Source organism: Nannobrachium achirus (assembly GCF_963921795.1).
Source record: "Nannobrachium achirus genome assembly, chromosome: 12".
NCBI classification, from domain to species: domain Eukaryota; kingdom Metazoa; phylum Chordata; class Actinopteri; order Myctophiformes; family Myctophidae; genus Nannobrachium; species Nannobrachium achirus.
The window spans coordinates 55,316,203-55,343,761 of record NC_137832.1 but is presented as its reverse complement, the minus strand read 5'-3'; the positions used below and the strand labels follow the sequence as shown (position 1 = coordinate 55,343,761).

At 41.7% G+C, this 27,559-nt stretch overlaps 1 protein-coding gene and 1 long non-coding RNA gene across 2 annotated transcripts; both read right to left on the bottom strand.

Annotated features, from left to right (window-relative positions):
- Window positions 1-453: 453 nt before the first annotated feature.
- On the bottom strand, window positions 454-21,715 carry slc14a2 (solute carrier family 14 member 2). The gene is made up of 8 exons (XM_080739041.1): window positions 21,598-21,715; window positions 19,747-19,936; window positions 19,205-19,333; window positions 14,488-14,680; window positions 12,182-12,329; window positions 11,925-12,059; window positions 11,252-11,301; window positions 454-1,412 (listed from the first exon to the last, which is right to left on the bottom strand). The coding sequence occupies exons 1-8, from the start codon at window positions 21,623-21,625 to the stop codon at window positions 930-932; spliced, it is 1,356 nt and encodes a 451-aa protein (XP_080595167.1). The 5' UTR covers window positions 21,626-21,715; the 3' UTR covers window positions 454-929.
- A 416-nt stretch (window positions 21,716-22,131) lies between these two features.
- On the bottom strand, window positions 22,132-27,222 carry LOC308295841. Its single transcript, XR_013962588.1, has 3 exons — window positions 27,155-27,222; window positions 23,484-23,540; window positions 22,132-22,224 (listed from the first exon to the last, which is right to left on the bottom strand). It is a non-coding gene; the product is annotated as an uncharacterized lncRNA (long non-coding RNA).
- Between the last annotated feature and the right edge of the window lie 337 nt (window positions 27,223-27,559).

Below are 27,559 nucleotides of genomic sequence, written 5' to 3'. Positions count from 1 at the left end.
CAGTTTTGAGGGTGTTTTGTCTAGTCAACAAATTATTGGCTCAGGAATGCGACAAAGAAAAGTAAGTTTTGGGGCGAACTACTCCTTTAAGCTAGCCTATCTTCCTACGTCAACTTTCAGAAAAGCTTATGTGTGGACAAACAGGCATCAGCGAAACTTTATTTTTTAAACTTTATTAAAAATATATATTTTTTTATTTATACAAAAACAATAGTAAACAGTACAAAAAAATAAGACTGGAATGAATGTGCTTGAGAACATTGAGGACCCGAGGCAGCCATATAGACATACAGGTATATTATGCAGGTTATACTGAATGTGTTCTACACAGTCATGTTTTACTGTACATATTAACGTGTGTGTGTGTGTGTGTGTGTGTGTGTGTGTGTGTGTGTGTGTGTGTGTGTGTGTGTGTGTGAGAGAGTGTGAGAGAGAGAGAGAGAGAGAGCGAGAGAGAGGAGAGAGAGAGTGTGTGAGAAAGAGGTATGCTTAAGCCCTAAAGGTGTTTCATATACGTCATATCCCTGTTACTTCATCCTACAACAATTGCAAAAAATGCTCCTGTTATTGATATTTTTGAATAAGAAAAATACTGTACAAATGACAAATATTGAATTTATCATTTCGATTTTTCTTTTTAGTTTTGTTTTGAAATTCTTAAAAAAAAACTATGGAAATTTATTGGAACCGTATCACCTGTAACAAACAATGCTCCAGGATAGGGCGACGTCGGGTGTATAAAGTGCTTACCGGGAAAGCATACTTGTCATTTTACATTTTTACGTCGGCTATACAAAAATAGCAGATACGAGCTCGTACATCTGCTATTTTTGAACATTTTACGAAAAAGAAAATGTGAGAACAACAGGTTTTCTAAGCCATTTCATGGAATTGGCCTCAGGTCTTAAGTGCTTAATAATAACCAATGATCAGACATTTTCAGAGACGATCACTTCAGTGCAGTCCGTGTCCGTGGCGTCATTCACCGTCGAGTGCAGGTTTCCTCCCGCCTCACTCATCGCCGCGTATTCTACATCCATGCTGAGCATCACTCCTTCGTCGGGGGACGACATTTCACTCCTCCCTATCCTTTCATCCTGCATCCTCTCGATGTCCACCTTAAGCTGCTCCCCCTCGTTCTTCAGCTGCGCCCGTTCGTTCAGGCTCAGCATCTCCTCCAGAGACGCCTTCTGCTGTAGCTCGTCCTCCTCCTGCTCCTCCTCCTCCTGCTCCTCCTTCTCTCGCTTCTCCTGCTTCAGCTCCTTCTTGTGCTTCCAGTACCAGGCCAGGTTCTTCTCCGGGTAGCAGACCTTGGCCAACGGCAGCTTGAAGATCTTCTTGCACTCCGTGGTCAGTTGGAGGAAGGTGAGGGCGGACAGGCAGAACGGCCAAGTGCATGCTGGGAGTCCGAACTGGAAAAAAAAAAAAAAAAACAACAATCATTGACATGTTTTGTGATGCATCATAGGTTGATAGAGCTAGACTGATATATATCGTTTTGGCCGATATATTGGTCAATATTTTATGATATCGGCATTATGCAGCCAGTGGGTCTTTTTTTAACACTTTTCAAGTGTCCCTATTTTGGCCATGGTCATAGGTCATGTCTGGGTAGCTCAGTCGGTAGAGCTCTCGCCTTTGGACCACAAGGTTATGGGTAAGATCCTGGGCTCCACCAACTCAGTGTTGGCTGATACCAACAATAGAACACTCCCTATTAGGCGCATATTTTTTAATAGGGCTTTAAGTGGTTCAATAGAATCTACCTTTGTTTTGGGGGGGCAGGCATGTAGGAGAGAGGAGAGGGAGGAAGGAACCATGGGGGGTCCAGGGGCGGACAGTTAAGCAAGAGGATCAGTGGAGGCGGGGACCACCCGCAGAGATGGCCGCATCCTTCAAACTTTGTTACCCTCTGGGGCCTCATCTTCATATGCATGTATAATTAGCCCGTTGCTAAGCCCCACCCACTCAAGGTCTGGCAAGCTCTGCTTCTCACCCATTGACTTGTTATATGACAGCTTTTTTCCACATAAATAATCCATGATTTCAGGAGCAAGAGCTTCAAAAACTCTCCGAAAAACACAGGGAAAATGTTAGAGGGAGAAACAGTATCCAAATCAACCAAGTTTTCATGTACCACACGGTAAGACTACATACAGCAGCAGTTCATAAATAGACCAACACTTGAATTAATATCATATCGTATACGTCAGGTTACTAAACGTTTGGAATCTGAAACAAGCCAGCCCAGCAGCTGTCAACACATGAGCAGATGATCACTGCAGATTTTGTTCATTGTGGGCTCGCCTTTCAGGCTGGCAAAAGGCGAGAACACTATGTTATCTTCATTATTGTGGGCTCGCCTATAAGGCGAGCACACTTTAGATATTGTCATTATTAGTGTGGTTGCCCAACAGGGCAACACACTATAGTTCTAGGCAAACTTTATTAAGTGTGCCTGCTATGCAATAGCAGAACACTTATTGTAATCCGCCATACTTAATGATAATAATGATCCCACAAATTTCGGCACGTAATAAGTGCCGCACAATTTACGCCACCACCGCAATATATACATCAAAACGTGCGGCTCGGCCGGGAATGGTGTGCTATTACTTTTCTTTCCGATCCGCGTTACCATTGCGACGTAATTCGCAAAAAACGACGCCAAAAAACCCCATTCACTTAGAATGGGGGAAATTTCGGCACGTAATAACTGCCGCACGATTTACGCCACCCCCGCAATATACACATCAAAATGTGCGGCTCGGCCGGGAATGGTGTGCTATTACTTTTCTTTCCGATCCGCGATACGATTGCGATGTAATTCGCAAAAAACGACGCCCAAAAACCCCATTGACTTAGAATGGGGGACTCCGAAAAAAACCCAGAAACTTTGGCGCCACATAACTCTGCCATACTTTTGCCTAGCAACGTGATTTAAACTTTAAAATGCACACACAACTTTGGTCTTTTTCCGGCCAATAGGGATGAGCTGTAATTGATTAAGCCCCGCCCCCTCTGTAACAGGAAGTGTCCTTCGCCAAACAGGAAGTGCCTCTATAACTCATGAACCGTTTGTCGTACAGACTCGCGGCTGGTGTCATAATTTTTTTTTTTTTCTCAAATTTTTTTTCTCAAAAAATTTTTTTTCTCAATTTTTTTTTCTCAACAGTTTTTTTTCTCAAAAATTTTTTTTTCTCAATTTTTTTTCTCAATTTTTTTTTCTCAATTTTTTTTCTCAATTTTTTTTTTCTCAAATTTTTTTTTCTCAATTTTTTTTTTCTCAAATTTTTTTTTCTCAATTTTTTTTTCTCAAAACTTTTTTCTCAAATTTTTTTTTTCTCAATTTTTTTTTCTCAAATTTTTTTTTTCTCAAAACACTTTTTTTCTCAATTTTTTTTTTTCTCACAAAACATTTTTTTCTCAAAAATTTTTTTTTCTCACAAAACAATTTTTTCTCAAAAAACTGTCGTTAAAGTGCGACCCGTGATAACGGCCAAAAATGCGCCAAAACGCCACTATGCTAATGCTAATGTTAAAAAATGTAACGCTAATGCTAACACCAACCGCTACACAAGGTTGCACAGACTTAGCGAGCTGCAGGCACACTTAAAATGTCTTGGAAATTTTCTTTTCTAGTTAGTGTGGTTGCCCAACAGGGCAACACACTATAGTTCTAGGGAAACTTTATTGACCTCTAGTGTAACCTTTTTTTCGGCGCGAATCTCCTCCCACAGTTTTTGCGCCACTCACTCGCGCCATATGTCAAATCGACCGGCTTGATCGGGAATAGTGTGCTATTACTTTTCTAAGAGAAAAGTTGTATAGTTTAATTGATATTAATTTATTAGTGAATTAATTTTCCCCATTGACTTATAATGGGAATCGAAAAAACTCACATTCAATTATTTTTCCCTCGCAAACCATAGGGTCTACAGTTTCAAAACTTGGAGAGGAGATTCATAATAATTGTAAGAATTAATTTAAAAAAAATTACATCAGTCGGCCACATGGTGGCGCTATAACAGCCCACTATACGTTTTGGCCTGTAACTCTTGAACCGTAGGTCGGAAAATTAAAATTATTTTTTCCCTGGATTCCTTGGGTCATGACGCATCTCCCCATATAGGCCACGCCCATTTGCGTCAGGATAGATTTTCCGCCATTTTGAATTTTCTTCAAAACACACTTTTTGCTCCTTTTCCCACATATTTTCTCCAAATGTCACAAAAATCGGTACACAAGATCTCTGAACCCACGCGATAAACATATTCAAGCGATATTTCGATAGTCCATACCGTTCGTCCGGAACACGCTTCCGAAGTTAGCGAGAGGGGCCCGTTTTGCCAAAAATAGCCATAAATCAAAAACGAAACATCCAGTCAACACCAAATTTTAACCACAAGTTGCGGGTGGGATATTCAACAAATCCCCAAAAGCATTTCCACTTCGACCCTTAGGGGGCGCCACAAACGCACAAAACGTAACCGTTTCAGGCCAAAACGCGTTTTTCAGGGGGAACAACCCTCTCAAAACGAAACACAAATGATCTCGGGAGCGACATGACAACGTAAAATCGCCTTGCAAAATTTGTGGGAGGAGCCCATTTCTTAAAAACTGTGGGAGGAGCCCATTTCTTAAAAACAAGAAACCATATCCTTACATCAGGAACGCAGGATCCGACCGGCACCTTTTCGAATCGCGCGTCGCACGGCCCCGACGGTATCCGTCCCGACGTCCTCTCTCTCGGGCCCCGTCGTTTTCCTCTGGGTCCCGGAGGTGCATCCCCGCCGCTCGCGCCGGGGCGGGGCTGGCAACCACACTCGCAATTTCCCAAATTGCACATTTTTAAGTGTGCCTATGCATAGCATGGGACACTTATTGTTCTCGCTCATATTTATTTAGGTCTTTCTTTCTGTCCATACTTTTCCCCAAAGTTTGGCACGCTACTCCTCCCACAGTTTTTGCACCACACACTCGCGCCATATGTCAAATCGACCGGCTTACGCGGGAATGGTGTGCTAGTAACTTGCTAAGAGAAAGGTTCTATAGTTTAATTGATATTAATTTATTAGTGAATTAATTTCCCCCATTGACTTATAATGGGAATCGCATTCAATATTTTTCTCTCGCAAACCATAGGGGCTACAGTTTCAAGACTTGGAGAGGAGGTTCAAAATGATTTCAAGGATTAAATAAAAAATAATAGTGTCATTTGGCCTCATGGTGGCGCTATAACAGCCCAGTTTACGTTTTGGCCTGTAACTGTTGAACCGTAGGTCGGAAAATGAAAATTATTTTTTCCCTGGATTCCTTGGGTCATGACGCATCTCCCCATATAGGCCACGCCCATTTGCGTATGGGTAGATTTTCCGCCATCTTGAATTTTCTCCAAAACACACTTTTTGCTCCTTTTCCTACATATTTTCTTCAAATGTCTTAAAAACCGGTACACATGATCTATGAAGCCACGCAATAAACATAGTCAAAGGATATGCCGATAGTCCGTACCGTTCGTTCGTAACGCGCTTCCAAAGTTAGCGGGAGGGGCACGTTTCGCAAACGATAGCCATAAATCACAAACAATAGGTCGAGTCGACACTGAATTTCAACCACAGGTCGGGGGTGGCATACTCAACGGATCCCCAAAATCATTTCCACTTCGACCCCTAGGGGGCGTCACAAACGCGCGAAACGTAACCGTTTCATGCCAGAACGCGTTTTTCACGGGGACCGACCCTCTCACGACGAAACGCAGACGACTCGGCGTACGGTCTCACAGTCCAAACCGCCGCACAAGGTCGCGCATTTAGCGAGCTGCAGGCACACTTGTCAAAATTGACCCTGTCAATTCTAGTCTAGTTAAGTGTGCCAATGCTATGCATTGGCAGACTTATTGTTATCGCTCAAAAAAACTTCGGCACGCTACTAGTCCCGGCAGACTTATTGTTATCGCTCAAAAAAACTTCGGCACGCTACTAGTCCCGCACCATTTACGCCACCCCCGCAATACATACATCAAAACGTGCGGCTCGGCCGGGAATGGTGTGCTATCAACTCTCTTTCCGATCCGCCTTACAATGGCGACGTAATCGGCAAAAAACACTTTTGATATTGATCAGGGTAAAGCCTACCACCAAAATGGGAGAATGCAAAAATTCACATTCAAGTATTTTTCTCTCGCAAACCATATGGGATACAGTTTCAAAACTCGGAGAGGAGATTCATAATAATTTTAAGAATAAATCGTTAAATAATTACATCACTCGGCCTCATGGTGGCGCTATAACTGCCCACTTTACGTTTTGCCCCCTAACTCTTGAACCGTAGATCGGAAAATGAAAATTCTTTTTTCCCTGGATTCCTTGGGTCAAGACGCATCTCCCCATATAGGCCCCGCCCATTTGCGTAGGGCTAGATTTTCCGCCATTTTGAATTTTCTCCAAAACACACTTTTTGCTCCTTTTCCCACATATTTTCTTCAAATGTCACAAAAAGCGGTACACATGATCTATGAACCCACCCGATGAACCTATTCAAGGGATATTTCGATAGTCCTTACCGTTCGTCCGTAACGCGATTCCAAAGTTAGCGGGAGGGGCCCGTTTCGCAAACAATAGCCATAAATAACAAACAAAAGGTCGGGTCAACACCGAATTTCACCCAAAGGTCGGGGGTGGCATACTCTACGTATCCCGTAAAGCATTTCCACTTCGACCCGTAGGGGGCGTCACAAGCGCGCGAAACGTAACCCTTTCACTTTATTAAGTGTGCCAATGCTATGCATTGGCAGACTTATTGTTATCGCTCAAAAAAACTTCGGCACGCTACTAGTCCCGCACCATTTACGCCACCCCCGCAATACATACATCAAAACGTGCGGCTCGGCCGGGAATGGTGTGCTATCAACTCTCTTTCCGATCCGCCTTACAATGGCGACGTAATCGGCAAAAAACACTTTTGATATTGATCAGGGTAAAGCCTACCACCAAAATGGGAGAATGCAAAAATTCACATTCAAGTATTTTTCTCTCGCAAACCATATGGGATACAGTTTCAAAACTCGGAGAGGAGATTCATAATAATTTTAAGAATAAATCGTTAAATAATTACATCACTCGGCCTCATGGTGGCGCTATAACTGCCCACTTTACGTTTTGCCCCCTAACTCTTGAACCGTAGATCGGAAAATGAAAATTCTTTTTTCCCTGGATTCCTTGGGTCAAGACGCATCTCCCCATATAGGCCCCGCCCATTTGCGTAGGGCTAGATTTTCCGCCATTTTGAATTTTCTCCAAAACACACTTTTTGCTCCTTTTCCCACATATTTTCTTCAAATGTCACAAAAAGCGGTACACATGATCTATGAACCCACCCGATGAACCTATTCAAGGGATATTTCGATAGTCCTTACCGTTCGTCCGTAACGCGATTCCAAAGTTAGCGGGAGGGGCCCGTTTCGCAAACAATAGCCATAAATAACAAACAAAAGGTCGGGTCAACACCGAATTTCACCCAAAGGTCGGGGGTGGCATACTCTACGTATCCCGTAAAGCATTTCCACTTCGACCCGTAGGGGGCGTCACAAGCGCGCGAAACGTAACCCTTTCGGGCCAAAACGCGTTTTTCACGGGGAACGACCCTCTCACAACGAAACGCAGACGACTCGGCGGATGGTCTCACGGTCCGAACCGCTGCACGAGGTCGCGCATTTAGCGAGCTGCACTGCAGGCACACTTGTCAAAATTGACTCTGTCAATTCTAGTTTATTCTTGACTTCTAGTGTAACCTTTTTTTCGGCGCGAATCTCCTCCCACAGTTTTTGCGCCACACACTCGCGCCATATGTCAAATCGACCGGCTTGATCGGGAATAGTGTGCTATTACTTTTCTAAGAGAAAAGTTGTATAGTTTAATTGATATTAATTTATTAGTGAATTAATTTTCCCCATTGACTTATAATGGGAATTGCAAAAACTCACATTAGATTATTTTTCTCTCGCAAACAATAGGAGCTACAGTTTCAAAACTTGGAGAGGAGATTCATAATTATTGCAAGAATTAATCAAATTATAAATACATCACTCGGCCTCATGGTGGCGCTATAACAGCCCACTTTACGTTTTGGCCTGTAACTCTTGAACCGTAAGTCGGAAAATTAAAATTCCTTTTTCCCTGGATTCCTTGGGTCATGACGCATCTCCACATATAGGCCACGCCCATTTGCGTCAGGATAGATTTTCCGCCATTTTGAATTTTCTTCAAAACACACTTTTTGCTCCTTTTCCTACATATTTTCTCCAAATGTCACAAAAATCAGTACACATGATCTATGGACTTATGCGATAAACATATTCAAACGATATTTCGATAGTCCATACCGTTCTTCCGTAACAGGGTTCCAAAGTTAGCGGGAGGGGCCCGTTTCGCAAAAAATAGCCATAAATCCGGAACGAAACATCCAGTCAACACCACATTTTAACCACTAGTCGGGGGTGGTATACTCAACAAATCCCCAAAACCATTTCCATTTCGACCCATAGGGGGCACCGGGGCTGGCAACCACACTCGCAATTTCCCAAATTGCACATTTTCTAGTTTCTATACTATACTATACTATACTATACTATACTATATCAACTTCTCCTCAATACTTCGGTTCCTTTCTACTCCTACATACTTAGTGAGAAAATGAAAATAAAAACATCAATGTGTTCAGCTTACAGTGGCGAAGTGTGCTATTATTTTTTACAGCAATCGGCCAAATGGTGGCGCTGTAGGAAGCCTTCGAAAGTGCGAACTTTGAACAGGTATAGCTCATGCTGTGTTTGAGTTACAGTCATGAAACCTGTATACACGTATGCGTCTCCTCATGCCGAACAACTTTTACCCTCTGACTTTTGACCTCTGACCTTTAGGTCTCCCACAATTTGGAATTATATGAAAAACAGTAAAAATCTATCTCCTCCTGGGATTTTCACGTTACGCGCACAAAACTTTTTCCACATGAAATTTGAACCTATATCTACACAGGCTATGTGGTGAGAAGTTTGTACGTTAAATAATGATTTTTTAATAATTCAATGTATATTGCGGTTTTATGCTAATTATTCTTCGGCCTCTAAATCATACATGCAAAGTTACACGTTCATGGCATTTGGCAAAGATGTAGAGGGTTAGTCAAAATATCACTGAAACCAATCTTATTCCAATCGGCCAAAGGGGGGCGCTATACGAAGCGTTTGAAAATTCAAACTTCAAACGGGCATAAGTCATGACTCGTTTCGTTTGAAGTCATGCAACTTGCTTACATGTGTGCTTTGACTCGAGCGGAAGACATCTGTGTCTTTGTTAAGTAAGCTCTGCCCTTAGATTTTCCGCCATTTTGAGCAGTTTGTAAAACACTCAAACCCACTTTTATTCTGGAATTTTCGTGTCACGTGCACAAAACTTTTTTTACGTGAACTTTGGACCAATATCTAAAGATCTGTCAGATCGGATTTTTTTTAAATTGAAACTTGCTTTTTTAATAAATTCAATGAATATTGCAGTTTTTTGCAAATTATTCTTCTGCCTCTAAATCATACATGCAAAGTAACATATTCATGGCATTAGGCAAAGATGTAGAGTGTTATTCCAAATATCACTAAAACTAATCTTACCCCAATTGCCAAAGGGGGGCGCTATATCATTTTAAGCAGTTTGTGAAACGCTTAAACCTGTTTTTATTCTATGATTTATTTTTGCAATTTGCATGAAACATTCTACACACAATCTAAGGACCTTTATCTAACATGCCTATGAAGTGCACAAAAAAAAAATATAATAATAATAATAAATATAGCTGCAAGCAGCGATAAAGTGGCCAAAGCCAAAAACACCTCAAATCATGAACACAGCCTGGGATGTTCGTGAAATCTTGCAAAAACATTCCCAATTGGTCAAGGAACAGATACCACCCTTCTCACATTGGCCTGTTATAGCGCCACCAGCGGGTCAACTTTTGCATAACACATTTTTGGAACAAAATGGACCAATCTTTGACATCAGTAATGTCAAAGAGAGCACTGCCTGCGATCTTGACATTTTGTACTTTTATAGCCATTGTTTTCTGGCTTGAAGCGAGCCCACAATTGTTTCGAAGGAACAATATTTTCTAGTTTATTTATCAAGTTCCGCAACGACAGTACAAAGGCAGGGCCCTTAGCCAATGAGGTGTTAGCTGGAGTATTGGTGGAGCTTCACATGACAGTTAGCACACTGCAGAATATACAGTAGTCACATTGGCAACCATACTGTACTTGCAATTGAGGTGCCAACAAGCCAAAGGGTAGATCTTTTGTGCCTATACATGGTGTTGCATGCAAGCCCACACTGTTTCGTAGGAACAGTATTTCTTGTTTGTTTTATATGATTTGCACCTTCGTTACAATCCATTTATAATTCTGGTAATATTTTCTGCTCTTGACAACCACAAGCCAGCATGGCAATGATCCCTGCTCATAACACCTGATACCCACAGGTAGATAGAGGGGGACATTCCACTGATTGGGCCCCCCAAGACGCAAAGGGTCCTCCTCTTAATATTAGTGTGACTTGGATTCAATTCTGGCCACCCACATCCATCAAAGACCCTGTAACACAAAGACCATCTATTTTGGAGGGAAAGAGCAGTTTATTCATGCAGACCTAATTGTTCCACCTCGCCACTGTGGCGTCTCCAAGAGTCCGACTACGGAGGAAAAGAAAGGATGGGGCCGTGTACATTTTTGGCTTATTTAAAGTTAAATGTTCATTTAAAATGTTAACGCGGCACAATGAAACTTTTGCTTATGAATACATTTGAATAGTTTTGTCCAATCTGTATGGTAGAGCATGTTATATACAATATAAACACACACACAATTGAGACATTTACAGTAGGTCGTGTCTCAGCTAGATCTGACAAGAATTTTGATTCTATTAAATTGATCCCCTGAGCAAGCAGGCAGGCTCCATTAGCTCAGTGGTAAAAAAAAATCAGAACCGCGGGGGATCTGGGGGCGTGTGGGAGGAGGGGCAGACAGTGAAGTATGGTGATCAGTGGAGGCACAAACCGGGTTTGACACACACACACACACCCACCCACACCCCGTCTAACCTAAGCCGTCTAAACATTTACTTTTAAACCCGTTATAACCTGGTTTTAGGTGGACGTATAATAGCCCATTATGGCTCAGTGTGCAGTTTGAATAGGAGGCTGTACTTACTGCAGTCATAATGTTGGCGATGGCTGATCCCAGGTAGGCACAAAAAAACGCTAAGAGAGAAGACAGATATTCGAAATATTAAAAAAGGCAGCGAAATATATATATACAGTACAGCTTTAAAAGGTAGACTATGCAAGATTTCTGGTCTGTGCGTGTACAAACAGGGAGGGTGCTTTTTTGTTTGGTTTTAGAGCCAATTATTGTTTTTCTCAGTTATGCCAATTAATTCCTCCCCACACACGAGGAATGGTATTTCAGTAGCAGTGGTGGAAAAAGTACTCTTATAATAAAAGTCTGTAATTCAAAATGAGTAAAAGTAAAAAAAACATTGGCATCAAAATATACTGAAAGTACCAAAAGTGAATGTACAAAATGTTTGAAAATAGCAGATCTACAAGCTCACAACGTGTTGTGGCGATATAACAGAGGGCTAAAGAAGGGATAAAAGAGGGCTGAAGTGGATCAATGTATAATATAATCATTTACAGTATCAGTAACTAAAGTTTTCAAATAATTGTAGTGGAGTAAAAGTACAATTTAGATCTGAGATGAGTTTTTTTTTGTATTTCCACACAACTCCTCTAAGGTATATCAATGACATACCTTTAAATAAATGTACTTAGTTACTTTACACCACTGTTCATTTGCATTACGAGCAGGAGCATGTACTCACCACAGGTGATGGCTAGCAGGTGCACCTGCCAGGTGAGAGCGTAGAACATCCCGCCGATAGCGATGCAGGCCAGCACACAGTTGTATCCCCACAGGCCAAAGTAGATGTCCCCAAATGGAGCCGCCAGGGCCAAGCCTTGAACGCAATGAATGGACAAGTTAGATGGTAATTACTCGCGACCCATTAAAAAAAACATGTCTGCGACCCGCAAATGAGTCCCGCCCGCTGTTTGGGAAACAGCATGTACCATAGCTCACCTGAGACCATGCCCACGGCTGAGCCCAGCACAGCGTGGACACAGGTGATGGGGGAGCTGATGAACAGAGAGAGGATGAAGATGCCTCCTGTCCAGGGGTTGTCACAGCCGTACACCTGACCCACGCCCACAGGAATGGACATGAAGAGCTGCAGCAAACACAGCACACACAGAGAGGTTAGTTAAAACTACTGCTGCCCTTATAGGTCCATTTGGTTTCATTCCATGCTCTTAAGAGTTAAATTATTGACAAACAACTGCATTACTTCATTTACAAGAAGTCGAGAATGTTGAATAATAGTTTTTTTGAATAACATTTGACTGCTCTCTCTCCTATGGTACCACATCAGTACAGCATGGAATTGTGGACAAAATCTTATCCAACGAAAAAAAATTAAAGAAATCTACATTTTGGTTCTGAGGGGATAAAACAAATGAGTCCGAGCCTCAAATGCAGAATAAATAATGGACCTTGATATGATATTATACAATTAAAGTTAAATATTGAAGTTAAGTACAGAACATTGGAGGTACTTTGGCCGATTACGTTCAGGGACACTTTGGACTGCTGGGTGGGCTGAAGAGGCGAACCTGTGACCTTTCGATTACCAGTGACCTCACTACACACTCCGCTATGGCTGCAAATAACAATATTTGCATAGTGAAGTAGCCTACATTATAGTGTTGATTTTTACAGCAAATTTTGTATAAAATTCCATTTCATTTTAGTCATCTGAAATGTTTAGTCAACTAATTATCATAAGATTTTAGTCGACTAAAAATATTTTGGCAGGACTTGATGGTGTTGTAATGGATTGGATACTTTTACTCTTGGTTGATGCTCAGGTGTTGTGAGCTTGTAGATTTACTATTTTTAGAGCGCAACACCCGAGCAAACCAAACCTAAAATGACCTGTCTTTTAGTTCTACCACTCGTTACTTGTTGATATACTGTTGCCACTCGTTACGTGTTGATATACTGTATATACTTAGCCCTAGTTTTAATCCTCATAGCTTAAGTTTTAATTTTGTTTTTATTTAGTTTGTCAGTGAAAAAAGGTAGTCTACGATCGTTCATCATAATTTTAGTCAAGGAAATGGTACAGTAAATAAGCAACTTGACTTCAGGTCAGATTGAACTTCTTCGTCTACCACTATACCACCATCAAAAGCACATGGACTTTAGTGTGACATACCCACCCTGGCATGTCATGTCACATGTTCACAGCCATTCATTGAACCCTGATCCCTTCTTATGTTGTGGGACGAGTGTGTCTGATCTGACTTTGAAGTGATGCAGATGTGATGACACAATCAGATGCGCTTTGCAAGTAGAGAATGCAACCTGGCCAGCCATCTAAACTAAATGCACATATGCAGTGTTGGGCAAGCTACTATGGGGCGACAGTGACTCGGAGGTGGTAGAGCGGCAGCTTAGTACTGGAAGGTTCCCAGTTCGATCTCAGGCTCCCCCAGAGTTGGTGTCGAAGTGTCCTCGAGCAAGACGCTGAACCCCTAATTGCTACTGTTGAGCAGGTTGGTGCCTTAGTTTCCTCCCCATCTGAGTGTGAATGGGTGAATGTAATGAACATTGTAAAGCGCTTTATATGAAGGTGCTATAATTACACCATTCACCCTTTACTTAAACCTTGAAAATTCTATAAGCTCGCAACGCATCTCAGCAGTGGTGTAAAGGAACATTTAAAGTACATGTAAAGTACATTTACTTAAGTATTGTTCTTAAGTTAAGTTGAGGTATTACTCCACTACATCTCGGATCCAAACGTTGAACTTTTACTCCACTACATTTATGTGAAAGCTTTAGTTACTTTGTAGATTTTGATTATCATTACAAAAACACATTAACCACTTCAGCCCTACAGTATATAAATTTCGGCCATTTGAAAATAGCTAATCTACAAGCTCACAATGCTCTTCGATGCAACACATTGTGAGCTTGTAGATCTGCCATTTTCAAAAGATTTGTATACATTTGTTGAAATGGGACATTGAGTACTTTTACTTTTGGTACTTCAAGTACATTTTGAGGCCAATATGTTTGTACTTTTAATAATTTTGAATTCTGGAATAGTGCTAGTTTACTAGCACTGCAGAGTTTTTCCACAGTGCAGTATTGATACTTTTTACTTAGGTAAAACATGCAAGTACTTTTTCCACCAATGCATCTCAGCTTGTAGATCAGCTATTTTTGCAGTTAGAGAATGCGAGCGCGCACGCACGCATACACACACACAGAGTTCAGAATGGCACCAAGCATAGAGTAGCAGCAGTCACTCTCGCTCTAACCTTGGGTAGGTCGATCTCAGACCAGGTGATGTTGGGCAGCTCGGAGCGCGGCTGGATGAGGACCTGAGGGAAGTGGTGGTTGAAGTGTCCCGTGGCCACCATGTGCACGCACACCAGGATGTTGAAGGGCAGCGTGAACACAGGCAGGTCCCAGCGACTGTTGATGGAAGCCAGCGCACTGGACACTATAGGACTGACACACACGCACACCGTATTATTATAATTGCGATGACGTCAGCCCTTTAGGACAGCAAGTTTATGAATGCCATTTTTAACAGGTGTTATCAAGGATAGGCCTAATGAAGGCTCTGTTCCATTTAGTGTAGCACAGTGTTTCTCAAACCTTTTAATTTCAAGGACCCCATTCATTCTAAGGGGGCGAACAGGCCACTGTGGTGGCCTGAGGTGTACGATGTGCACCCGTACTACTCACTAATAGTCCGGCATCGCCTGCAGTAAAACACCAGGCATGCATCAGACACGTAAACGTCAGTCAAACATCCGTTATGACAGCTTATTTAGAAAAGATATTTACAGTAAGTAGGTCAATATTTACAGTATGTAGGTCAAGTACATTTGTACTGCATGTTTTCTTGTACACAATGAGCACAAGTTGACCCTGCACATTGGGACATGGGTATATACTGTAGACATGCAACAGGCAGGGCCAGATTAACCCTGTGTGGTGCCCCAGGGCGACCAAGTTCAAGTGCCCCCCACGCCGGGTCGGCCACGGTCTCGCGGGCCAAGGCCGCCTCATTCACGGCTGCGGCGCTGGTGGCTGCTGCGCTGGTGGAATCGCATCTTGCTTTATGCCGCGCTTTTTTCTGCTGTTTTTTGTCTTTTTGCACAACCGCTTAACTGTTTTCTCCTTCCCATGTTGAATTGTTGTTTACACTGAAATGCTGCCAAAATAGCTGGGCATTGTGGGCACAGGTCAGGATACAGGAAGCGTGGGAGCACCCATTTGGGAGGGGAGGGGCACATGCAGGTGACAGGTCATGTCAGTGAATGAATGGCTGAATCATGTGAATGCACAGACTCAGTGTGGGAATGATTGAGAACTAGGCTACTTTTCTTTACGGAGGCCTACACACATATATAAAAAATACTATAAATATGTAGGCCTACCACAGCCTGTAGAGTATTTTTCTTTCACCACATGATGAAGAATGACTTTTTCCACCCTTAAAATGGACACATGTTTGAACAATATGCTTTAAATATGCCACAAGATCCTGGACCCAAACCAAGCCATTTTCATCTTCTAAGTGTTCCCCACATGTTTGAACAATATGCTTTAAATATGCCACAAGACCCTGGACCCAAACCAAGCCATTTTCATCTTCTAAGTGTTCCCCCAGCAACCAAAACAACCCCATCCTGCCACATTTTAAATAGACGTTTTTTTTTTAGCCCACAAGCTAATCCAGGCTAACTGAGAAATGATATCACAGATTCATCAAAAATGGATCAAATGCTCTAATTCCAAGGTCGAGTTGCTGTCTAACCCTTGCCAACATGACCATGACAACTTTGGCGTTTTTATATGGGGCCTCAGTGAGGTCAAAGAGCTAAGCAGCAGACCATATCACCATAATAAATATATGAACCATTTCTCAAATGATCTCATCACAACCTCGAGTTCTTATCTAAGCCTTTCCAACTGGTAAATGTAAACTTTGGTGGGTTTGATTAAGATTTATTTCTGTGAAGCCTCCTCCTCCTCCTGCTAATGTAGGCTATAGGGCTCCACATACAGCTAAGCCAGTGGCACATACATTATGCAAGCTTAATAAATAAAACATGTACCTGATGCTCCCCTGATCCATTTCGAGTTATTTAACCCTCAGCTTTAAAAAAATAAATAAATAAAATAAAAATCCAAAATATTTTTGTGCCCCATTGGCATGTGTGCCCCAGGGCACATGCCCGACGAGGCCTATGGTTAATCCGGCCCTGGCAACAGGTAACAGTTTACAAACACTTGCATGCACGCATCGTATCTGTGTGAGACAAGCGTGTGCAGTGCCTTGGGCTATGAGCAATGGGGAAGAATTATTAATCATATTAGTAATATGGTTGCTTGTATGTATCTAAAAATTACACTTATTGTACATATATAAAACATTATATTTGTTTGTAGACTTTTGCTATTGTGTTTGTTCCAAAAGAAAAAACTTCATCATTTCATCATTAATCATTAATCATCATATAGATGGACATTTTTAGACTAGTGTGACTAGTGTTACAAAATCATTGTCTAAACGTCCAAAATAGGACCGTCATTTTTAGCTCGCGGCCCTTGGGTTTTTGGTATTTTGCCGAGTGGCTCCTAAGCCATATTAAGTTGAGTAGCCCTGCTGTACACATTGTTATGTGAGACGCTAAAGTGCAACTATGAACTTATCAACTTTCCGCCCGTCTTGCCTCACTAGGGAGTGTAAGCCAGGTCACAAGTGTAGTAGGAGGAGTTACACTGTACTGCAGGGGTGTCCAAAGTGCGGCCCGGGGGCCAAATGCGGCCCGAGGACAAATGTTATGCGGTCCCCGGCTTCATTCCTAAATTGTGCTATAAACGGCCCGCCAGCACCGTCTAACAAGAATATTTTCCCAGAGTATAATCTGTCAGGATTGTTTCCAGTTGTCTCATTCTGAAGGGGTCAAAGAAAGGCCATGCATTGTATTTTTTACCTTGCACGACTGGTTATACATTTGGTAATGTGAGTTATTTGTGTGTTGTTCAGAGCACACACCCGACAAAAGACCACTGATATAAAATATTGATGGTGATAGTTAAATACAATATTTTAATTGCGATGCACATGTATGTGACTTTGTTATGGTCCAACCGAAAGTACATTTTGCCGGGAAAGTCGGCCCTTGGGTGTTTTAATATTTTATAATGTGGCCCCCTTTAAAAAAAGTTTGGACACCCCTGCTGTACTGTAATGAAGCGTGTCAATACTAGGCCGTGTGTGTTGCATCATGTCACATCACAGTAAGAGATGGGCTGTCGTGATAGTGACACAGCGCCTTTAAAACTGGAACATACTGAGCATACTGTTCCAGTGTCAGATGATTGATAGAGGTTCAGGCTTGGCGGTTGTAATCTGGACCCCTTTATAAACTATACCCATTGGCGGAAAATACTCACATCGTTTTACTTAAGTAAAAAGTATCAATACTACAATAAAGAAATGTTAAAAGTAAAAGTCTGGAATTCAAAATGTACTTAAAAGTTTGGCACAAAATAGTACTTAAAGTACCAAAGTAAAAGTAATCATTATGCAGAATGTCCCATTTCAAGTTTTTATAAAAAAATCTTTTGAAAATAGCAGATCTGGGCCAGATCAGAGGGCCCACATACCACATAGGCTCTAATGACTGCAGGTTTGAATCCCATTCCTGACGACCTTTGCTGCAAGTCTCCCCCTGTGTTTCTCTCCATCTTTCCTGAGGGAGAGTGAATTCACTCACTGAGTGAATCCGTGTCATCTGTCGGGCTAATGCCAGGCTACTGAGCTACAGCATACCCACCCTGTGCACAGCGCTATTATGGAATCCATAGGAGACACTTGTTTTTGGTTCACCAGCGTTGGCAGGTTAGCTACCAGCATCAGGGTTACTGAGGTTAGGGTTTGGGTTAGGTTTAGGCATTGGGGCATTCACGAATAGTGATTTTTAGTATTCGAATTATTCGATCTCAAAGTATTCGAATAGTCGAATATTCGACAGGACTGGCCAAACTGTCAAATATTAAGTAAGCAAGAGGCAAACATTGTGAAAATAGCCGATCTACATGCTCACAACGCCTCGCGTTTCACAATATTTATCTGTGGAACCGAGTCACATTAAATGTAATACCTACAATTCCAAGTGCTTGTCAGTCCCCAGCTCATATGTTTATTTTGGGGGTCACGGCCTAAAAAGGTTTGAGAAGCCCTGGTATAGAGCATTAACAAATTCATCCACCAGGGGCATTGACAACTCATTCTTATGACTTCCTATAGCCAAGCTTTATATTATATTTTAAGAGAAAACAATAAAAAAAAAAAAAAATAAGCTAATATTTGACTTCGGTGAACAACGTCGAATAGTGACTTTGATATTCGAATATTCAAATATTTGGTGAATGCCCTATTAGGCATAGAGGTTAACATTCACCCGCCGGTCCAAGTGACCACAGCCGAGTGCTCTCGACCTCCGCTCCAGCCAATCACAAGCCGCACCTTCTAATTTATTCAACCCTGTCTCCTACGGATTCCATTATCGCGTGCACGACCTGCACTGTGTGTTATTCCGGAAGTTGTGACGGAAGTACTGCGTTGTTGGAAGTTACGTCATGCGGTGCGGGTCTGTTAACATCCCCAGCGAAACAAACAAAAATAGATTGTAGCTCTTAACTCGCTCTTATAGGTCTAACGTTGTCCGAATCCATGTTTTTGTTTGGATAATGTTTATTGCGAGCACAGCCGGAGCGGGACACGTAGAACAGATTTTTTTCCAGCGGGGAATATGTTAGCAGGAGCACCGCACTGTGAAAAAAAGACAACTTCAAGGAAAATTCAGCCCCACCTCCTAGAACACTCTCTGCCTCATATCACACCCAGGCTTTTCTCTTCGCAGATGGGTAAGCCTGGCTACGCGAGGTTACAGTATACCTGGAAGAAAATGGCACGCACACACACGCACATGCAGTAACTCACTCACTCACCACATCAAGGACATGAAGGCGTTGGGCAGTAGCAGCCACCAGTACCAGTTTCCGGCATTGGAGAAGACGGCCATCAGCAAGCCCACCAGGATGCCGTTGTATCCATACAGACCAGCCGCTATCGCCCCCCTGAGGCAGGAGATTTATGTTGTGCGAGTTAATAGATTTAAATTGATTATAAAAAAATATATATATATATAATAATACAAGGGTCTTCAACAGGGGGTTCGGGACTCCTATAGAGTTATAATTATTTTAGTTTTTTACATTAAAAGGGATATTTCACTTTCAAACATGTTTGGGGTCATTTTAATGTCTGCTTGGGCTTTTGTCATCATCCCAGACAGGTTTTAAGTTTCTGGATTCATTATTTAGATATTAATTTGATCAAACAGACCCCTTCCTATACAAACCCATTGTAACTTCAAACTCCATTTACAGTATTAGATTCATTGAACACACCCGTCTTGGTTGCTTTTTGTGTTTTTCATTTCCCCAAATTACATGTTCCTTGCATGAAGTGTTGCTGGTGTGCACTGTACCTGCTCTGACACAGCAGCATGGCGCCCAGCGTGGCGAACAGCGTGCCCACGAAGCCGTTGAGCGCCCACCAGTAGTTCTGCAGGATGAGGCCGGCGAAGATCACCAGGCCACTGAGGGGATTGTTGACGAACATCACCTGGGCCGCGCCGCGCAGCACCCAGTCCAGGATCTGCAGCAGGATGCACTGTTCTGGAGCAGGAGACCAGTTCCACACGTTCACAACAGGGCAGTGGTTCACAAACTTATTTAGCTCATGACCCAAAAGAGAAATTAGTTTGGGACCCAAACTAGTGATAATGGCAGACCCAAAAGCTATTTTCACCACTTCTTAAAACATTTTGTTTTCCATTTTATGGAATTTCTGATTTTTCTTTGATTTCTTCATGAAATTGTTGCAAAAATATGTGATTTTTGTTTTTAATTCATTACAATGTTATCTTTTCTTTTGGGAATGTTTTTTGAAAATGTTTTGAAATAATACTAATTAAAAACAAAGGGTATGAAACAAAAAAATAAAGGGACCCATAAAAATGTGTGCGCGACCCATAAATGGGTCCCGACCCAGTGTTTGGGAACCAGTGCAATAGGTGTGGTTTACTGGTGCCACTTTTCTTTTAAAGAAAATCAGCCATTCATTTTACAAAAATACATATCTATCAATCAATCAATTACTGTAAGCATAGAATGAAGCCATCCAGGATCCTATTTTCAAATGGTTTTTTTCCCCACAGAATCAAAGGTTTCATGATCATGAGAATCATGACCATAAAACCTTTGATTCTGTGGAAAAAGATATACGATAACTCCGAGAATGGCAGATGATCCTAGATTACCATTTCTACGCATTCAACATATTACCTTGTGTAAATCACTCTGGATTAAAGGGCTAGTTCAACCCCAAAATGACTTTTTATCCATTACTCACCCCATGGAGACTTGACTTCATGGATATTTTTAGTTTTCTTTTTGCTTTCCTAAGCAAATCATTTGAGGAGACTCTTTGTGTCTCCATACGGAACAAAGCAGGCTCTTTGTGTCTCCATAGGGAACCACTGCTGGTCAAATTATTGGCTTAGGAATGAGACAAAAGAACACATTTTTAAAAAATCCATGAATTCAAGTCTCCATCGGGTGAGTACTCGATTTCTCTCTCTTTTTTCCAGGTGAACCTTTAAGAGCGTCTGCTAAAAGCTTAAACTGTAAATAGGCATGCTCTTCCCGCCCTTAGAGAGACAGTTAAACAATCTGCACAACACGACTAGAACATATTTTCACAAGATTCTTAGGGTTGACTGACATTCAAAACATACCAACAGTATGCAAGCAGGCGATACAAACGCTAAAGGCAGGTATGTATTGTGCAACTGTAGAAAGTTATTAGTAGCCTAGTTATGTAAGTGTGTAAGTAGTTTCAGGCTCCGGCTACAGTTGGTTTCTGGGATTCAAGCAAAAAACTAAAATGTACAGGCCAAAGTTCAGGCTATCCTACCAGGCAGGACCTCTAGTCAAGGGTTTGTCAAAGCGGGTGCCTGATTCAAGTCCAGGGGTAGGCTATCACTTCAGTTTAACCACTTATAGACCCTCTATACTTAAACAGATCTGGGTTTGACTGCACTTGTTTTAATATTTCATGCACAATGTATCTAGAATATATTAAGTAGTAAGTAGATTTTTTTTACAGAATTACAGAAAATAATTAACTTTTCCACGATATTACATTTTCGGAGATAAACCTGTACATAGGGAGTAGGGTTAGTATTGTTGTGTCCATGCATTGGTTTTCCGACACCATGCAGTGTTTCGCCCTTCGTCCTTGACTAAATTCTAATCCTTGATCCAAATCTCCTTACTTTCCATCCATTTGGCGAACACCGGCATGTCTCCAGCGAAGTAGGAGACTCCCTTGAGGAAGCGAGCCCTGTCCCTCTGCAGCCTGCTGGGCCCAGACACCTGCTGCTGCTGCTGCTGCTGCTGGCCAGGGATATGCAGAGAATATTAGAGAGGCAGGGGCTGGCATTTCTAAAAGGGCCTTTTGGTGAATATATCGAAAATAGCAGACCTTGTGAGCTTGGATGTCGGCCATTTTCAGTGCTTGATACCACACTGAACTAAGCATAATCAAGTCAATACTGGAGGTGTGCCGTATTGCATGGATTTCTCCACAGAGAGGGCAATTCTTTCAACATAAGATGCTGCATTCAAGTTCAGGAGAGTTTGGACAAGTCAATTCTCTTGAATGCTGCCTTTGGGTATGGCATGGAAAGAGGGCATTTGCATTTCTTTCGCCATAGTAAAAACTCTATTCATGGTCTGGAGAGGGCACTTTTTACAGACAGATAAAAGGGCAGGGGCTCAAGCCCCCTTTGATGTCTGTGTGCACGTACCTGCTGCTGTCCTGCGTCGGGCTGCTCTCCATTAGGCTTCTTGTTGTCAGAGGACAGAGCTAGAGTAGGGTTGGCCATCAGTGGCTGCAGTTCCTGTCATGGGAGGGAAAAGATAACGATTAGCCCAGTTCTTATCAGAATCTTTCATGCTGAGGACCCCCAAATTGACACTGACTCCCATTTGAAAAGATATGACAGGGACCCTCATATATCTCTGAGAACCCAATTTTATATTGTAAAAGCAATGCTTATTTAACCCTGAGAGTGTACAAATGGAACCATTTGGCCTACATGTTGGGGTCACTGAAGTGAAAAAAAGTTTGAAAAACACTTTTGTAGGATCTCCAGGTTGTTTTGCCTAGACCTCTGCGGGGTTCCCAAACAAGTTTAACCACTTTAACCCTATACATCAGCTATTTACAAAAAGATTTAAACAAATCTAATATGAGGTCCCCTGGCACAACATATATTAAGATTTTCAGATGCGTAGGTCTGCAGCTAGCAGCAAATTACAACTTTAGATTTTTGAGATTACGGCCAGCCAACTGCCAACCAACCATTAACAGCCCATGCATCCAAACAGAAAAATGCTATTTGATTGTATGAAACAATGTTAAACTCGTCAACATTGTAGCTGTGCAGAAAGCTTGAATTATCCTCTATCTGCAAAGTGTTTCTTTGGTAAAAGAAAATCCACCATAGACCTGTTATGAGCTACTTTCTATCTGTTTATTTATTATGAATTCCGTGCAGGTGATTCTTTCTTCTAAGTGTTGGAGTTTGGAAGCGCTCGTGGGAAATCATTCAACGGTCCTGTGTACCACCTGTTTCTAAATGTCACAATGCAGGAGGCAGCAGGACGTTGCTTTATTGAAAACAAGCGCTTCCAATGTTCAACACTTTAAAAATAATCACCTGCGCAGACTTTCTTGACAGAAAGTAGCTCATAACATGTCTAAAGTGGATTTTTATCAAACAAACAATTTGCAGATAGAAAGAGGATAATTCAAGCTTAGTAAAGCAGCAATGTTGGTGAGTTTAGCATCGTTTAATACAATCAGATAGCACTTTTGTTTGGATGCAAGGGCTGTCAATGGTTGGTGTTGCAACTTAGATTCAACATATTGAAACAAATCTAGAGTTGCAATTTGCGGCTAGTCCGCAGCCAAATAGCTACATTGCCTATACATGTTGGGGTCATTGACATGAAAAGAGTTTGAGAAACACTGTTGTAGGATCTCTCTCTCCAGGCTTGTTTTGTCTAGACCTGTAGGCCTACAGGTAAAGAAAGGCAACTAGCCTAAAAGACAGAAATGTGTTAACTCTTTGGTTTCTAAATGAAGGGTCCTTACTGTGCGTGGAGTGGAGGGGCGACGCTGTACAACAGATGAGGAACTGCTGCAGATTTCCTACAGAATTAAGACAAAAGTCCCAGACAAAAGTTTGAGAACCACCATGCTACACCAAATGGAACAGAGCCCCAATCAGTATCATTGCAGTGCAGTAACACCTGTGAAGGAAGGGGCCCAGTGTCTTGCCATATCGGCTGCTGTGCACTGTTAAGTTATTTGTAAAATGTATATTTAGATCAGGGAATGAGAAAACGTGAAAAACCTCTATTATGCCCCTTTCTGCTGCTTCATTCATATCTCTTCTTCACTTCCTCCCTAGTTCACTTCCTCCCTAGTAGCTGCAGGTGTAATGCTTTCAATCAATGCGTTGCCAGATTTTGGGCCAAGTTTATGAAAACAAGCAACTAAGTTTTACCACTTTACATTAGCTAGTTGAATATAGCAGATCAACAAGCTAACTGCTTGCCATTGCAACATTTTGTGAGCTTGTAGATCTGCTATTTTAAAAAGCTTTTTTTTTATTTTTTATATATTTTAACAACACAAATCTTGTCTGGAGGTTCCTGGCACAAGATATGTTCAGATGGGTGTCTGCGGACAAATACAAATTGATCTGGGGGTCCTTGATATGGAAAAAATAAAAAATAAAAGTGGGAACCACTGGTTTAATAAACAGTAGGTAGCAAGCCAAAATAAGCAACTACACTTCAGAATCAAGATTAGAAACAAGACCAACGTCGCTTATTATAAGCAGACATGACAACACCGGTATAAAGGAAATCCCTTTGATATGGAGCTCCTCACCCCTCCTGTGAACTGTGAAATGTTGTGTAACGCCTCTTTTGTCTAATGAGCCTTGCCAAATTTCAGGTTTACAAATCTTTAATGAAATTGTTCTATTGTGCTTTTATTGAGTCTGTAATCTGCTTCTCCATCATTTGTTGGTATGGAAACCTGAACATAAAGGACAAGAAGCTATTTTACTTTAGCTATAGGCCCTGCTTGGGTTACCTGCACTCACTGATACCTTGAACTGCTATCCTGATTTTATTGTTCTGTGTTTTTTATGTCTTAGTGATACATGTCTGCGCTTATGTTTTGCTGTATACCAAATCGCCCCTCAGTGACAAACAAATACATGAACTTGAACTTGAACTTGTACTCCTTTACCTTCCTACCTACTTCCTGGGCTTGGCCAGGAATACAGTGAATACTTTTAGTAAGCCTCTCTCTTCTGGCAGTCGAGTTTAATCATTTCAACTCTCGGCCTTGTTGGGCAGCTTTCCCATCCTATGTCACCTCCAATAGCCAACTTAGTAGGGCAGCCTACTTATGTTATGCACCCAGCGAAAACACCTCAGAGCTCTAATCGGAACAGTTCTACAGTCCTCAAAGCCCTCCACTCCCGCCACATCGAATAGCAAGGAAGCAACCATAGAAGCATTTTTGTTAAAGTTTGTTAAATGTTGCAAAAAGTCAGGGCACAAAGACACTCACTGACATATACCGTATTTTTCCAATACTATAGATAAGCCAGATGTATACTCTTAAAGTTAAATTAACACTGAGGAGTTTTACACTACATTCTCTCACACACACACACTATATTATTTATTTTAATATAGTTTTTATTGGGGGTAAGTAGCAAAGTACAACACAGGTCAAAAAGTCAGTTTCCCCTTTTACATAGGAAACACAAGAAAAAACAGACAAAAAGACAAAGACAGACCAAAACAAAAAGACAAAAAAATCAGCCAAAGAGAGAACAATAAAAGTAAAAGTAGTTGTTGACAGCATCCAGGAAAGAAAACCTTAGCTAATAATATAAGCGGGATTCAGGGAAATAAAACCCAGACTGTTCTCAGGCATTTGAGGGGACACCCCGGTCACGGGCTCTGTCACAGGAGACTGACCACCTATCCAGCAGAGGCTGCCATATTTTCATAAAGAGATCGTCCTTCTTAATAATTGAGTACCGAATTCTCTCCATATGGAGCACGTTGCCCAGGTCTCTGAGCCATTGCTTGAATGAAGGGCTAGATTCAGATTTCCATTGTTGTAAAATTAGACGTTTAGCCAACAATGTGCAAAGGGAGATCGCTCGGCCTTCGGATGATTTAATAGAAGGATTGAAGGTAACATGTCCAAACATAGCCAATAGTGGATCAGGGTCAATGGTTTTTTTAAGGGCTTTTGATAGGTAATCAAAAATGAGGGACCAGTAGGAATTCAGTTTTGGGCAGAACCAGAACTGATGGGCAAGTGTGCCTGTCTCAAGTTTACATTTATCACACAAGGGAGAGGTATTAGGGTATATGGCGTGTAACCTTGACTTTGAGTAGTGTAGTCTGTGGACTACTTTGAATTGAACCAAAGTGTGTCTAGCGTTTATGGAGCTGGAGTGTATATTGCTCAGGATTGACTCCCATACATCCTCTGGAATTGGAATGTTCAAATCCTTCTCCCAGTCGATCCTAGATTTATCACTGGATGTTGGCACAGAAGCATGGAGGATGTCGTAAAAGAAGGAGTCACACACACACACTAACCTCCTGACTGCGATATTAATAGATGGGTGTTATGTAACTGAGCATGAAAACATGTTGCTTCATATTAGTGATGCAAATCGTTCTACCTTCACTTCTACATTACATATTATTAATGCATCCTACTGTAGGCTGGTACACATGCCATATCGCTAGTTCCGCTCCGCATCCTGCACAATTTATTTATGTATGTATGCATATCAATGTTGCATGATAAAGTTTGTTCCTAGACCTGCGTGTGTGGCATGAAGTGCATAAGTCAATTTTATACCCGTTTGTGGTGTGACTCTTTCATGAGGTGCATCAGTGAATATTGCCGTTTGTAGTGTGACTCAATGATAAGGTGCATAAGGTAATATGCCAACCTGCTGTGTGATTCAGTCATAAACAGGGGTCATCAATATGTCCGTACAAGGACATATGTGTCAGTGGCAAAGATTTTAGAGGGAGGCAGAGTATAGAGACCAGGATTACTGCATGTATTTTGTGAAGGTACCTACCCTAGGAGATACGGGGAGAACATGCAAACTCCACACATAAAGGTCCTTTCGCCAACCCCATCACCTATGGGTAGAGGGAGGGCTATTTGCCATTTTCAACCATAAGCCTATAAAGCCCCCCAAAATTGCTGATCTACAAGCTCTCAACGCGTCATATCCGCTATTATTCTTTGCCAAAATGTTAGATTTTCTTTTTTTTAAACACCATTATGATGTTCTTATTATGATCATAAGACCCAAATACAGAAATTCAAGCCTCCAGGTTTTCTTGAATATGCATGACTTATTTACTACTTCACTCTGGCACATTAGGAGTCCATTAGTACAGTGGTTCTCTAATGTTTAATTTTCAAGGACCCCCTTATCTCTGAGGGTACGGGTCCATTAGGTTCCTTTTTTGTACACTCTCAGAGTTACAGACCTGTTATGGCTAGCTCTTTATATGTGATTTTCGTCATATTTTTGTCCACTTATGTCCGTGGCAAAATTGAATTTTTACCAAAATGTCCACCGCAAGCCAGCATTGCAATGACCTCTGGTCATAAAGTGCATAAGTTAATATTAATATTAATATATGCCTACCTGTTTGTAGTGTGACTCAAGATTCATAAGGTAATATTCCTACCTGTTTGTAGTGTGAGTCAGGCATAAGGTGCATAAGGTGAGGTAAGGTCCAGGTTTGGTGAAACTGCTCTAAAGCAGATTGAAGAGGACCTCCGCTCTTGTGGATTTATAGCCACCCATGGAGCAACTCCACCCCCTCTGCTCTCATCCTCTCTCTCTCTCTCTCTCTCTCTCTCTCTCTCTCTCTCTCTCTCTCTCTCTCTCCTCCACACTCTCATCCTCTCTTTTAGCCTAGTGCAGGGGTCTTCAACGTTTTCAGGCCAAGGACCCCTTAGTTGAGAAAGCGATGAAACAGGGACCCCCACAACCTTTTCGAAGATTCCATATAGTTCCATCGTTTGACAGCATAATCAGTGTATTTTGGATTCATGTCAATTAGTGTTTTCAGATTTAACCACTTGAACCG

Excerpts from the sequence above, each read along its gene's own strand:
- slc14a2 (XM_080739041.1), bottom strand. The coding sequence starts at position 21,625 with ATGCCGGTGTTCGCCAAATGGATGGAAA. Across the intron at positions 12,060-12,181 it reads AGCCGTGGGCATGGTCTCAG|GCTTGGCCCTGGCGGCTCCA; the intron begins GTGAGCTATGGT and ends ATTGCGTTCAAG. Across the intron at positions 11,302-11,924 it reads CCTGCTAGCCATCACCTGTG|CGTTTTTTTGTGCCTACCTG; the intron begins GTGAGTACATGC and ends CTTCTCTCTTAG.